This window comes from Coffea arabica, chromosome 1e (genome assembly GCF_036785885.1).
Source record: "Coffea arabica cultivar ET-39 chromosome 1e, Coffea Arabica ET-39 HiFi, whole genome shotgun sequence".
Classification (NCBI taxonomy): domain Eukaryota; kingdom Viridiplantae; phylum Streptophyta; class Magnoliopsida; order Gentianales; family Rubiaceae; genus Coffea; species Coffea arabica.
In genome coordinates, this window is record NC_092311.1 from 45,024,140 (window position 1) to 45,039,235 (window position 15,096).

At 36.1% G+C, this 15,096-nt stretch overlaps 2 protein-coding genes across 2 annotated transcripts; one reads left to right on the forward strand and one right to left on the reverse strand.

Annotated features, from left to right (window-relative positions):
* Positions 1–365: 365 nt before the first annotated feature.
* On the reverse strand, positions 366–4,762 carry LOC113706087 (uncharacterized). Its single transcript, XM_027227979.2, has 5 exons — positions 4,433–4,762; positions 4,171–4,277; positions 2,630–3,131; positions 1,537–1,655; positions 366–815 (listed from the first exon to the last, which is right to left on the reverse strand). Exons 1-5 carry the CDS (start codon positions 4,691–4,693, stop codon positions 617–619), a joined length of 1,188 nt encoding a protein of 395 aa, XP_027083780.1. The 5' UTR covers positions 4,694–4,762; the 3' UTR covers positions 366–616.
* A 3,465-nt stretch (positions 4,763–8,227) lies between these two features.
* On the forward strand, positions 8,228–14,147 carry LOC113706098 (protein SUPPRESSOR OF K(+) TRANSPORT GROWTH DEFECT 1). Its single transcript, XM_027227990.2, has 8 exons — positions 8,228–9,078; positions 10,443–10,548; positions 11,486–11,684; positions 12,558–12,626; positions 12,837–12,911; positions 13,019–13,117; positions 13,270–13,425; positions 13,748–14,147. The coding sequence occupies exons 1-8, from the start codon at positions 8,598–8,600 to the stop codon at positions 13,871–13,873; spliced, it is 1,311 nt and encodes a 436-aa protein (XP_027083791.1). The 5' UTR covers positions 8,228–8,597; the 3' UTR covers positions 13,874–14,147.
* The last annotated feature ends 949 nt before the right edge of the window (positions 14,148–15,096 follow it).

Below are 15,096 nucleotides of genomic sequence, written 5' to 3' on the forward strand. Positions count from 1 at the left end.
AACAAAGTATAAACACCCCCTCTGCCTCTTGTCTGCCTGCTCCTGCACCCCCCCTAGCCCACAGCATTAAAAGAGGGCATTAGTTGTCACTCTTTGTTATTACCAGTTTCAACTAACTCTGTACATCATCAACTGGGTTCAGCCATTCTTAATGATTACAATCCAGTGGCATTCTTACAAGATCAAAAAGGGGAAGGGAGGGGGGGGGGGGGAGTAGTACTTCCTGCACCTGTAATTAACATGGATTGAACTCTCTCATGGCATTTATCATTGGCAAGGATTAAAAGTCAGCATAACATTGTTTGGCGTCTCAAAGATTACATAAGAGTTTTTTGTACTGTAAGTTTCTGTGGGATCTCCACAAATAAAGAATCAACTATGAGATTAGAAATAGAGAAATGAGTTAAAAGGTAAATTTAGCTGGTGACAACTGGTACAGTTCTGGGGCACATCTGGGGAGGGTGGAAAAGTGCTGCCAGAAAGGGATGTGAAACATATTCGCTCAAATAATCAAGTAAAGCTGTTTGATTACCTATCTTTTCACGATACATGTTTCTTCATCAGCTCAAAAATTCATATGATTACCACTGCTTTAAAAAATGCCACTACTTGATAATTAGACAACACCTACAATATATGCATTCCATGAATCCTGTTGTTGAAAACTGGTTACTTCTTCATATTTTATGTCTCGTCCAACGCCAAACCCATCTATATTTCTAATTTCTTTACTGTTAGGCATACTTCGCATCCAGAAGTGGACAGACCGAAATCCAGCCTCTTCCAGACAGTCTTTGATTTCTGGCAATGACCACCTGAGGAGAAAGGAACGTTTTAAAGTCGTTGTGCACATTATGCTATGTGTAAATAATGTAGAAAGCCTAAATGCACTCAGCACCAGTCTTACATTTTATAAACATATAGTATCTGGTATACCACAGTGGTCCCTAGATTAGGAACCATAACAAAATTTGATACATTGACAGGACAAGAATAAGCTGGAGCCTAAGGTTCTTCAGATACACATCAATACTGAATCCATTTTATCAGAAAGATTATGTAATATCATTAGCAGGGGATGCATATTTGTGGCTTGAGTTCTCGATAAATCATCAAGGAATTCAGGATATGTTTCATATGCACCTTGATAATTACGCGATGTGAAGATGACACCATAATCTAGAGTTTTCCCAAGCCCAATATTCTTTATGCTGAAACTTTTACCCCACAAACGTCTATTACTGAATGAAGAGTATTAGTTTATTTTTAATTAGAAAGAAATCTTAACCAGAAATACAAAATTTTATGGGGATCGAATTTTGACACCCATACACCAATAAGTGGACAAGAAAAGGTGATTTTTTTATTCATCTAGAAAATCTTCAACCTTTAATTAGCTACCTCATTATGTATTTCTCCTCTCAAATTTTTGTAAGGTATTGTGGTGCTGAGCATAATTTCTCAAAGTGCCAGCTTACTATATTTCAAACAATCTCAGAGATTTTTCAGAAGCCATGATAAAGCTGCTCAACTTACAGTCTCCAGCTGTAGGAAAAGGCATGGCGAAGCTTTTTCTTTTGATTTTGGAGATTAAAATGGAGGCTGATTCTGGTCTTCCTCTGCAGGACATCAAATTCAGCTTGCTCCCAGATATACTGCAAGAAGTTCATAGCATAATCTTCGTCAAATCAAGAATAAAAACCAAGTTCACAACATAATCTTTGGAAAGGAAGCAAAATAAATAGTGCAGAGTAGAACTGCCAAATGCTGAGACCTTGTTTCCTCAGTCCTGTAAAACTAATTGATTCGCAGAAATTAATATAAACAAAATGCTTGGTGTGTGCAATACAACTAGTGAAAATTTGACCATGGAGCTTCGGCGTGCGACACATATTTGGATGTCTGATCATTCATACAAAAATGAAATAACCATAGAATTATATCAGGAATATTATTACTAGAAGAGGAGGCATCAAAATCAAAGGAGATTGACCACATCACAACAAGCACAATGATATTTCATTTCATTTGTCACATCCAATATGGTGCAGTCAATAATTGGCAACTCAGCTATCTTTGACTCCCCCATGGAAGTAAATAATGAGATAGCTAAGAGTAAAACTACAATATCAATGGTACAGTATATAGTACTATTGGTACTTCCTGTGGCTGCATATTTGCCCAGCCTGTGGAATTAGATGATTCCACAGAAGAGGCTTCAGATAGGTTTTTGTTTCTATTGACAAGTAACTAGCTTCAGATAGATAAGATGCATGACTGAGGCAAAGCAACAAAAATAGCAGACAACATTCAATGGTGCTCTCAAAAGGCTACCATGACTCCCACCACGAGATTTTGGGAAATGGTATAATGCCGAAAATATCACCAATAACATCAAGCTTTCTATCATGCTTGACCAAGCTTTCAACAGAAACTGCCCCTATCTGCATGCACAAACTATGAATGATGAACAGTAGTATCGTATCATGACCTAAAGCTACCAGCTTAAAAGGACAAGGACAGAAAATGAAGTATTTGTCATCTGTAAGCATAAACTTGGCAATGGATAAATATACTCAAAACTAATAAAATGGCAATAAGATAATATGAATCTGTTCAGTAGACCTACTGTGAAAGTGGGAAATCTCCTCTGCATCCTCAGTTGACATTCAGATGATGTACCTCCATATAGATCCATAACAAAAATGCCTCCTCTTTTATTCAAGATACTCAGTGCATATTTGAAATATAAAACCAATTCCTGACGCTTATGCAGACAGCAACAGCTATAGTTAAAAGCACACACTATATCTCTTTCTGGGAGTCGAGTATCCTTCATCAACTTATGGCTAACACCAAGAAGACTACCCTGTGTACTAGAGATCACCAAAACTGCATCCGGGCCATCCTTGCAATCTTCTAATGTAATCCTTTGCCCAAGGTCTTGAGGATCAAAGTTCACCAACGTAGCCTGAAGAGGTTCCAAGACATTGCCATGAAACAAAAATATTCTGGAGTAGACATCGGCACCAACCTTGCTTAGATTGCTTTCCATGCACCATTTAAGTGCCTCAATGTCCAAATCCAGGCCTATAGCCGTTCTTCTTGCATCAGTACGAAGCCATTCTGTACTGCCAAAATCATAGAGTAGTGTTAATTTGCAACTATATGGATTAATGACCAAATTACTTGAACCAATTAACTAATTTTGAGGATAAGAAAAACAAAAATCTAATTTCTTATTTTTATGCTGAAGACTTATTTGGCATGCCTAGACCCTGACTACAGTTTTTTAAACCAGGAGCTAGCTATGGCTCAGAGTCATATTTAAAATTTACAACTTCAAAAGTACAATAAATCCAAATAAACAATAGTGCAAATCACAAGGAACTCTAATGCGGTGCTCTTGAACTTCAATTAAGGGCGACCTTACTGAGTGCAAGAGTTTATAGTAATACAAACACGTCAACTTTGTTTGTTAGGAGCAAGTACACAGTCCGACAGCACCAAATCCTCTTGTTCAAACATTAGGAGAAAAGAAAGGGAAAAAAGGCAATAAATTGATTTAAGTAAAGCCATTCTTTCATTCTTCATGGAGACTTGTTTATTTTTCCTCCACTCCATGCCCTGGAAAACTTCATCAGGAGTGGAACTCATATCCAATGAAGAAATAACAAGATATCCTGGTTGTGCCATTTTCTAAAGAGCTGCAAATCCATAGTTCATAACCAAGAGACCAGTAGGCTTGACAAAACAATTAAGTTGGAAAATCAACTTTTGTACGGAGTTGTAACCTAAACAACACGTCAAGGTACCAAAATCACCTGATGCATATAGTATAAAAGAAGCTAAGTCTAGACAGGTCCTAGTATAGACATTGTCAAATAAGGCAGTTCTATATATTATTACAAAATTAATGCTTCTCTGTTCTTTGAACAAAATATGGACTAACAACCATTATCCTCATTCAATATGCTCCATGGGGACAGAAATTTAGTAAATGCATTTTCAGTATATGATGGATTAATATGAAGCGGAAACAATTATTGAACGAAAAAGGGGATAAACACACTTATTATATGAGATAAAAAGTACAATACAAGTTCGCAAAAGAAAAGGATCGGTGCAAAAATGAAAAACAATTGCAACAGTTAGATAAGTGTACTATACCTTAAAAGAGCAGTGCCACAGAAATCTTCCTGCAGATGGAGTGGCATCCTTCCACCCACATACATCAAAAAGAACTTTTGCAGGTAACTTATGTCCCCTTTTGGTGACTGCAATTCATTCAACAAACATCAAAATCAACTAAAATGCCTGATTATTGAGCCAAAAAAATCACAACTTTCAACCATTTAAAAGAACTGTGGCTTCAAGAATCCACTGATAACAGCTATGGGGTTTAAAAGTTCTTATTTTGAGTACTATTCACCTGAACAGATTGTTGATAAAGTAAGAACTTTGAAGGAACACCATTGTTTGATGGGCTTTGACTAATTTCATTGTCTTCTTCTTCTTCTTCTACTTCTTCCTCCTCCTCTTCTTGGGATTCATCGTCATTTTCTTCAGAATCCCTTTGCTCTATATACTGTTGTTCCTCTTCTTCTTCATTGTGGTATGAAAAGGCTCTTCTACCTCTGCGCTGCTGCTTCTGCTGCTGCTGCTGACTTAGCCTTTTCCCGTGTTTCCCCATTTTTGGTTAAGGGCAGCAAGCGCAACAAGGCACAAGCAAGACCGGGGGGCTTCAGTAAAACCCACAAAAGAGGTACCACGAACACTACTGTATCTCACGCTTTTATATGGCAGTGAAACCTAGTAGCGTGCTGCCAAGAACGCTTTCCTTTCAAGGCTTATTAGAACTTAGAAGGGTAGTTTTGCAAAAGTTATGAAGTCCTATTTTAATACGTTTAATTCCATTTTGCACCCTCAACCATACTCCCGTAGTCCTATTCTCACTTTAGTGTCTAATCTTTGTCTAATCTTTAAATTATGCCACCTTAACTCCCAAATTATACCATGATTCCTACTTTATTTCCTAAATTTTAAATTATAACACTTGAATTTTTAAATTTTTCCCAAATTTCCGCTTTAGATCCTCCAAAATCCTTTCTTCCCTCTATTTTTAGAAATTTTTTGGTTATTAATATTCCTTCTCTGCTCTTGCAACGTGCAACTCTACTGCTCAAAAAAATGACTAGTATTTTGTTAGTTTTTAGATCCCATTTATGAATGTACTTAAATGAGACAGTTTTTATAATTTAAAAACTAAAGTATTCCAATTTATAATTTAAGATCAAAGTGAGATATGAGGTACAACTTTAACAACTAAAGAGTGTAAAGTAAAGTTAGTCCATTTTGTTATTCATCTTTTATTATGGGAATTTTGCTATATCTGAAGTGTAAAAAACAAAAAGTCCCATGTGGTAAATCTAATATACAGAAAATCCTCCGGCACTTTCAAAACGTACGACATGACATTTTATGCTTTGAACTAAACTGTAAAGGTGACGGAATCCGTTAAATTTAATGGAACATAAAAAAAAAATTTATACCTAATTTTTAACAAATATACATGTTCTATCCCTCAACTCTCAATTCTCTCTATCTAGAAAATAAAACAAATGATTTTTTTGAGTTGGCTTTTGTTTAATTATATCAGGGCATTTTGGTCATTTCATCCATTTCCGTTAAGTTTAACGGATTCCGTCACCTTTACAATTTAGTTCAAAGTATGGAGTGTTATGTTGTATGTTTTGAAACCACGGGGAGCTTTTCTATATAATAGATTTATCATTGGGAGTTTTTTTGTTTTTTACCCTTATCTAAAACAAGTACCCCCACCACTTCTTTTTGTAAATATATTTTGTCCCTTTCACCCTTTAAAATTCTAACTTTTTGGATATTGTAATTTTAGAAGTGACTAATTTTGTACATAGTAAATTCGTATAAGCCAATAATGTCCTTCTGTTTGATTACTGATTGCAATTATAAGGTCACAATATTTTCCCAACGAATAAGACCAACAAAATTGTGAACTAAAAAGTGATGGTAGGCCTTCAGTAGGAAAAGGTTGATCACTATTCCTGAAAAGAACTAAGGTAGGGACATATATTCTAGATTATGTGTTGATACTTTTGTATAACTTAAAAATATATAGATCAACCCAAATTAAGGACGTATTACATAACATAAAGTAGTACACATGCAATATCAAACCGATTGTGGAAGAGCACTTCACTATTCTAAAACAAATTGTCTTTTCTCTTTTTATTTCAACAACATAAAAGCTTAAATAAAAGAGTTGAAAAGAGACTAATAGGTACAAATTTACAAGTTAGATATTAGGAGGGACATAAAATCCCTAAAGTCCTTCTTTGAGTCTGTAGGTCAGGGTTCAAACCATAGTTATTAAACCCGATCCGGTCCGACGGTCGAACCGGTCAAACCGGTGGACCGGTCATTAGACCGGGCCGGGTTTGGAATCAGATCGTTTGTGCAAAGAGACCGTTGACTTAGTCAACAACCCGGCGGTCGAACCGGATTAAACCGGAACGGCCGGTTTTGTCACTAACCGGATTTTGTGGAAAAATTATATTGCTATTGTTGGAACTCGAACTTCGGACCTCTGCCCCAACAGTACCGCCTGCTTACCACCAAACTACTTCCAAATATGTTGATATAGTAGCTTTATTATGATATATAAATGGTTTTTCAATTCTATCTTTTTTTCTCTAAAACAAATTTATTTGGAATCTTTTAATAAAAATTTATTACCCTCCAAACTCTATAAGTTATAAAATGGATTCCAAAAATAACATATTACATGATTCATTTAAAGACAAATATTATTTTAATAATTTTTTACACTTAAAATTCATAAATAAGCTAGATAATTACACTAAATATAGATAAAATTTTACACTTGAAGTTTGGTATATTAATAAATAACTTTATATTTGATTGATTCTTATATGAATTAATTATTTTATAACAAATTAAATTAAATGAGCTTTTGTTATGGCATTATTTATTACAATTTATATCATATATCTTATATAAATAATTATGAAATATAATATTTAAATATATGTAGTGACCCACCGGTTCAACCACTCACCCACCGGTTCAACCAGTAACCCGTTGACCCACCTCCTTCGCCGGGTTCCTTCCTGGGTTGGGTTTAATAACTATGGTTCAAACACCGTACTAAAAATTTCATAAGGCAAAATTCTGTTGAATTTCCTTTTCATACTAGAGTAGGATAATATAGATGTGTAACATAGATAGATAGGGGTCCAAATGATGCATTTTGAAACTAAAAAGCATATACAAAGTATCTATTGCAGCAACTCCTATAGAACCTATTTGGGTTATGATACTTTTGGTAAAAAAAAAAAAGTATTTTTGGAGGATAAAAACACTTTTATAATGTGTAGTGAGCATCGTTTTGAGCAGGGTTTTTTGCCCTTGAAGGACTTTTAGCACGAACTCAAAATTGGTGCTTTTAGAACAACTGTTGTATTTTCCAAAAAAATTAACTTTAATCATTTATTAGAAATTTTGAACTAAATGAAGAGATAAATATGCATCATAAATTCAAAATTATACATTATCAATTTGAAAAGCACTTCATGCAAATATGCGTCTATTAATTGAAGAGCATTTTAATTAATCACGGTAACCAAACAAACAGTCACTTGGTCTAAAACAATTTAAATAGGGACATAACTCCATTGGGTTTCCTTTTGTAATTTGGAAAAATTGTACCAATCGTCCTTCACGTATTATTGATGTAAATTTGTAGCCCTTTGGACTTAAAATGAACGATTTTAGCCCTTAACAAATATAAGATGCTCAAATTATATCCAATGATTTCTAGGATCCTAAATATCAAGATCCATGAGAATTTTGAATCCAATAATCCGCAAATAAGGGACCAAATTTCCGTCAAAAAGTTGACTAAGGATAAAAAGCGAACCCTTTTTTTATTTATTAGGGACCACAAACACTCATTTTGATTCTAAAAAACTAAAATTTCACATCAATAATAATATGTGTGAGACGATTTGTGCAATTTTTTTCTACTAATTTTCTCCCAAATAAAAAAAGTACTTGCATCGTCAATTTTTTAACCAGTACCTAATACTACTACTATCACGCTAACGCCATGCAGGAACCGTACCCCGTCTAGATTAAATCTCTAGTGGGGTTGCCACCAAAATCCGGAAAAAGAAAAGAATTTTCCATTTACTGGCTACTTTGTGATTTGCCGCTTTGCTTGGTCTAGCGCCTTGTGAAGTGCTGATAGTATTCGGATTCTTGCACTTCCCGCATCATTTATTCGGGTTGTAAATTTGTCAGCCGTGGCTGGCCGCGTCTTCTGCTCACGCGTCTAAGATTCGAGTCAACTAACGCAAAATTCCTCTACTCGTGTTCCTATATTCTTCATCAAAACTCCTTTCAATTTCACCATTATTCACAATTTCTAGGGTTCTTCGATTTTTTCTTAGTTTCCCCCAAATCTTCCCCTCGATCAACCTATATATATACATATTTCTAGCTAGAGGGAAGAACTTGTTGATTTATGATTGGAGAATATGTACAGTAATTTCAAGGAGCAAGCCATCGAGTATGTCCGGCAAGCAGTTCAGGAAGATAACGCCGGGAATTATGCGAAGGCGTTCCCGTTGTACATGAACGCGCTGGAGTATTTCAAGACTCATTTGAAGTACGAGAAAAACCCTAAGATTCGGGAAGCGATTACCCAGAAGTTTACCGAGTATTTGCGCCGTGCCGAGGAGATTCGCGCTGTTTTAGACGAGGGTGGTGGTTCGGGACCGGCGGCGAACGGCGATGCTGCGGTGGCCACGCGGCCGAAGGGGAAACCCAAGGATGGTGGTGGTGGTGAGGGAGATGGGGAGGATCCTGAGCAGGCTAAGCTTAGGGCTGGGTTGAATTCGGCGATTATTAGGGAGAAACCGAATGTAAAGTGGAACGATGTTGCTGGATTGGAAAGTGCTAAGCAGGCTTTGCAGGAAGCTGTGATTTTGCCCGTTAAGTTCCCCCAGTTTTTCACTGGTTAGTGTCTGCCTGATTTTGATCTGATTTTTGTTGGATTGATGAATATTATGTAGTCGTTGGTAATCAAATATGTTGTGTTAGTATTTGGGAGTGGTGAATTCCAGGGGTAAAGTTCCATGCCTTACTGTCTGTTATTGTTGGGCATATGGGAATTTATAGGTAAAAATTTGTCGCTTTTTAGCTGGATTTTGTGGGGATTGGTGAACTTAGTGGTAAAGTTGCAAAATTTTCTACCTATAATTCGTCATTATTTGGATGGGCAAGTTAATTTACTCAAATTAGTTGAAATTCTTGAGGTTGTTTTGTCTTGATAAGTAGTAGGATCCAATATGTTGGTGATAGTCTGGAGCTTTCTCCTAGCTATCAGGGTTGAATGTCAGCTTTGTCGGCATTAGATTAATTTAGTAGCTCGTTGCTTATTTGATAGGGAATCAGGTTTCAAGTTTTATGTTGAGCTAAATTTTACTACATCCTAAGGAGTTTGTTTAACTTTAGGTTTTATTTTGGGGAAATAAGCTAGATGGTTTAAGGAGACAAGTGTGGTTCATATAACAGAACCTAGTTTGGCCGGACAAAATTTTGATTAGATGATGTCAGAAATGCCATCAATTCTTGCATGAGTTAAACTAGGTTCAAGTTCTACTGCCTTTGAAAGCAGACTCTAGACTAAGGTTTGAAAGAATTTATTTCATCTCTAAGACTTCAATCTTACTGAGGCTGTCACTCATTTTACTTAGGCTGTCACTCAGTTTTTATATGAAATGTTTATTTATTTAGTGAAACTTAGTTTTTCTAGAATTAGTGCTTATAAAACGTCTTAAGTTATAATCCCAGTTAAATAATTGGTTCAAACCCAAAATGAAATGGTTGTGTCAGTTTCCAGAGGTCCCTAGATGCATAAATCTTTTTGCATGTTTTCTTTCGAACTATTTTGTGTATTTTATAGCTTGCCAACTCTCATTCAGTACTACTATCAAGTATGGGTTCACAGAGAAAAATATATCTTCTTCTCATGTGATTGGTATCTCTTACAAAAATTTCAAATAACATGAACTGCCTTAATTTTGGTATTTGTCTCCTTTAATGCCAACTTGCGTGTTTTATTCGTGAGTCCATAGATCTGAATATCCTGACACTATGCACCTTCCATAGACATTACTTACCAGGCACCATGATAAGTATAGGTTAGTTGGAGTTTTTTGAAAAGATTTATATGTCCTAATAATTGGAACGTATTTTAGTTCATGCAGTTGATAATATCTAGTCATCTAATAGGTACTATCATCAGATGTTCATCCGTTTGTTGTAAACAATCTGTATTTCATTTAAACTGAATCTGCTTAGCAATCTCGTGTTCTTAGGCAAGAGACGGCCATGGAGGGCTTTTCTTTTATATGGTCCACCAGGGACAGGGAAGTCATATTTGGCAAAGGCTGTTGCTACTGAAGCAGACTCCACTTTTTTCAGGTACAGTATATGGAAACTATCTAAATTAATCTCATAATATTTAAGTTGATGTGGGCTTACAAGCTAGTTATATAGTCATATGTTGGATATTTTCTTCAAGACCTAGAAGTGAAAAGTTTTTGACTAACTTCTTAGTATTTCTTACCTGAACTGCAGAGCCTTTTATTTATTTATTTTTAAAATGTGTTGCTATTGATGCTTATTTTCCACATTTTGCATCCAGTTGTCTTAAAAACAGGAATTATATTTATGCATGGTTTTTGGTTTTGCATGTTTTTCTGTTTTGTATGTTTGTGTGTGCAAGTGTGTCCAGTTAACCTCCTTTTTTGGGGAATTAGACTATTTCATTAATTTGTTGGCTAGCATGTAATGCATTCTTACTTTGCACTGCTTTTGATGCATGACATAAAGAATGAAGAGTGTTAGGTTCTTCAATATTGGTGGCTCTCTGTTTCACTGGATTGAGTTGCATGTGGATAGATTCCTCCATAGCAGCTTTAATACTTTGCTGGATTGAGGTGTATCTTGATGATTTTTGTACTTTCCTTGAACTTGATTGCTTAGAATGTAGATTGTTCTTTTGTTTGTTAATTATTCTTCATGTGATGGAGTTCTCATAAGTCTTATCTGACAAGATCTTTATGTGGTGTGTAAGTTTGCCAACTACAAGACTAAGTACTACGTTGATAGCACGTTTCATTGTGTAAAAGCATGCATGTTCCTTAATGTTTGGTTCAGCATGCAAGTTTCTGTCTTTAATTAGACATGTTATTCTGACAGTGCATTTTGTTTATTGTTTGGTTCGAGACACAAGTTTCTGTCTTTCAAACTATTTGTTCTGATGTTTTGTTTTATTTTTTATTTTTTGTTTTTGAGAATCTGCTTTCAAGAACTTAGAGCATAAAGTTGGCAAGTGCCAACTGCTTCTTTTATGCAGTGTTTCATCCTCAGACCTGGTCTCAAAGTGGATGGGTGAGAGTGAAAAGCTAGTTTCAAACCTTTTCCAGATGGCTCGGGAAAGTGCTCCTTCAATCATATTTGTTGATGAAATTGATTCCTTGTGTGGTCAGCGAGGTGAAGGAAATGAGAGTGAAGCCTCAAGACGTATAAAAACGGAATTGCTTGTACAAATGCAGGTAATTGTTGCATTGTTGCATCTATTAGTCATGTAATTTCTCCTTCTACATGTAGCTTTATCACATTCATTGTATCATGCATAGGATAAAGGTGGGAGAAAGGCATAGGGGGAAGCCATTTACTTTCTCTGAGTGTGCTTTATGGTATCAATGATGAAGCGCAGGGATGATTTCGTGATATGAAAGGGGAAGTGGGAGTGTAGTGTGCAGTAGGGGGAGTGGTGGCTTTTGCATCCTCTGAGATGAAAGATGTTTGCAAGTCATTTAAGCTTGGAGGTTGTACTTGTAACATTTGCATCCTTCCTGAAATTTTCCGCTAGTGTTGAAAAACTTTTAAGGTTTTTTTACTGGCTCTGACATACATACTATTTGGATTTGGACTGTTGCTGAATAGCCTGCAGTGTGAGGCTTTAAGTTTAAGTTATGGGGAAGGCAATAGGTGAAGCTTGAGCTTGTCAACTGTGTCATTTCTAATAGAAAGAGTTAATCCATGTCAAAGTGCCTGAACCATTTAATGATCCCTGGCCTTTTTGTTATTTTGTATCTGCAGTAGTTCCTTGTTTTATTTTTTTGTGTTGGGGGAAAGGGAGGAAAGATTCTTGGTTGTGGGTGTAGAACTGAAGTCATGGACCATATTAACTGTAGTTATTGCCTGGTGAACTGTTTGCCAGATCTCTGACATCATTTTATCAGTTATTGATCCTTTCAATTTTGAATCAGTTGGATACCTCAATTTCATGTTTCTGTAAACAGTTTTCAATATCCTACATGTTTTATCTTGAACTCTTGGTATTTGAATCCAAGATATTGCTTGGAAATTATCTGCATCAACAATGTATCTGATCCAGAATGTTGACCTTATCTTACTTTCAGGGGGTTGGAAATAATGATGAGAAAGTTCTAGTTCTGGCAGCCACAAATACTCCATATGCCCTTGATCAGGTAAGGCGTAGTGTCATATGTTGCTTGTTAAATGACCTACATGCTCTTGAAGGTGTAGTGGTGTGGTAAAAGTTTCCATCATTCTGCAGAGTAAATGCTGCAGTATGTGTCTATGCAGATAAGAGCATTGAATAATGGCACTTTAAAGTACTTTTCTTGATAATCTTCATAAGATATTGATTCTTGACTAATGTGGAATTGTTTCTCCAGGCTATTAGGCGACGATTTGATAAGCGTATTTATATTCCTCTACCGGATCTCAAGGCCCGGCAGCACATGTTTAAAGTAATGATCTCCTTATCTATTTTGTGAAAGATGGTAGATTGAAGATTAGGACATCCAATTCTTTTTCGTAGTTGAATGTGAAATGTTAACTTTTCTGTTGCTTGCAGGTTCATTTAGGAGATACACCTCACAACTTGACTGAGAGTGACTTCGAAGACTTGGCTCGTAGGACAGAAGGATTTTCTGGATCAGATATTTCTGTTTGTGTAAGTGTGGGATTTAGTAAGATTCGACAAGTATATAGTATTCTCCTAAAGAACAAAAATCAATTAATTCCTCACTGGCTTCTCTGTTAAGATTTGTGATTTCTGGAGACTGTGTGTGTGTATGTTTACATTTATTTTTCCTGGTTCTATAGGTCAAGGATGTCCTTTTTGAACCTGTTCGCAAAACTCAAGATGCCATGTTCTTTATAAAGACTCCTAATGGTATGTGGATGCCATGTGGACCAAAGCAATCAGGTGCTGTCCAGATAACTATGCAGGATCTAGCCGGTAAAGGACTTGGTGCTAAGGTGAGATAGATGCTTACATTGGATTCTATGTTAGGGTCAATTCTACTTGGTTTACGATATTAGCTGGATTTTTAATGTCTGTAAGTGCTTGCTTTGTGGCATACGTCATTGCCATGATGGTCATTACAAATACTTATCAGATCATGAACTTGTCAATCTACTGTCATCATGATTACCTCTTGACATCACTGAGGTGATGCTTTGAAGTATAATGATGGAGTATAATATAATGATTCTGGATGATAATATAATGATCGAGTATGTTCCTTTTTGTTCTCGGCAGAATGTTAACTGAGAGTATTTCTGATTAATGTCCATGCAGATAGTCCCACCTCCGATATCTAAAACAGACTTTGACAAAGTGTTGGCAAGACAGAGGCCAACAGTGAGCAAAGCTGACCTTGAGGTGCATGAGAGATTCACCAATGAGTTTGGAGAGGAAGGTTGAGAGAAAGGTTGCATTGGACGTGCTATTTATGCAACTTCCTCTCATTTGTATTCTATATGAACTTTGTGCTGATTGTACGAGCCTCTTTCGGAGGAAAGATACATGGCTTTGCCTTTCTATTCGCAAGAAGTGAACTCTGATACTTCCAATATCAATGTATTTTTTTGTTAAATGTCAAAAAGATGAGTCTGAATGTTGCCTCAATAATTGCGGTTTGCGTCTGGATATTTTTGTATCTCTTTTCTGGTAAATATCTGACATAGTTCTTTAGTTACGTGCTGTTGGACCTTTTAGTCGCCTGCTGAAAGAACTTCTAATTCAGTGTAAATACATTCATCTCTTGATATATTTTTGTTTTCCTTTCTTGATGCATATGAATCTAGGAAAGTGATGAAAAAGAAAGTGCCTGGTTTTGTTGCTGTCATTGTGACCTGGAAGCGTTCATTATTGTAGCTGCCTAGGTTTTTACTTTCGAAAATGAGAAGAAATAGACTGTGCAGCTTTGATTACGCAGGATCTGCATCTTCACTGGGTCTGGAGATGATTCTCCAGATTGAATCTCAATTGCCGATGACCCAGACCAGCTTTTTGTGCTTTTGTCCTTGAGATTTTAACATGGTGGGGCCGTAGCTATCATTTGTTTTTTAGAGCTCTCTGCAAGAAATTTTCTTTTTTAGGCCTCTGCAGGACAATGTACGATAACATAAAATGCTTTTATTTGAATTTTTCAAGTTTTTAGTCCTTCCCTATTCGTGCCAATTCTATGTAGAAGAATTAATTAGTCTTCACTTGTAGGGCATTCAAGAGTAATTAACATATTTGAGTACAAATTCTGGACGGGTTCTACTAGCACTTCATACAAGTCCCCATTGCCGCAAGTTGAAGCAAAAGTTCTACAAGATGTTTTTTTTTGGGGTGGGGGGGGGGGGCAGGTATTTGAACAAAACAAGGCTGTCAGAAGGGCGAATGCCGTATGATGCAGCCCAGACAAAAGTGGTTAACAAAAACAAAAATGATAAAAGGGTATTGAATTATCGATAGCCAGACTCTTTCCTACATGGTGCCTGTTTATTCTTCTGGGTTTTCTTTTTTTTTTTTTTCCGGAAATGATATTAATCTTATATTGATCATAAAATAAGCTTTACAGTTTGGAGTAAAGGCCTTTATTTTTATACAAAAAGTGCTTAGTAGTACAGAGGATTTATCCATTTCTCATCATGTAA

Coding starts and splice junctions, on each gene's coding strand:
- LOC113706098 (XM_027227990.2), top strand. CDS start 8,598: ATGTACAGTAATTTCAAGGAGCAAGCCATCGAGTATGTCCGGCAAGCA. Junction 9,079..10,442: donor GTTCCCCCAGTTTTTCACTG/GTTAGTGTCTGC, acceptor TCGTGTTCTTAG/GCAAGAGACGGCCATGGAGG. Junction 13,118..13,269: donor GATCAGATATTTCTGTTTGT/GTAAGTGTGGGA, acceptor CTGGTTCTATAG/GTCAAGGATGTCCTTTTTGA.
- LOC113706087 (XM_027227979.2), bottom strand. CDS start 4,693: ATGGGGAAACACGGGAAAAGGCTAAGTCAGCAGCAGCAGCAGAAGCAG. Junction 1,656..2,629: donor GGAGATTTCCCACTTTCACA/GTAGGTCTACTG, acceptor AACTTCTTGCAG/TATATCTGGGAGCAAGCTGA. Junction 816..1,536: donor TTTTCCTACAGCTGGAGACT/GTAAGTTGAGCA, acceptor CTTTCTCCTCAG/GTGGTCATTGCCAGAAATCA.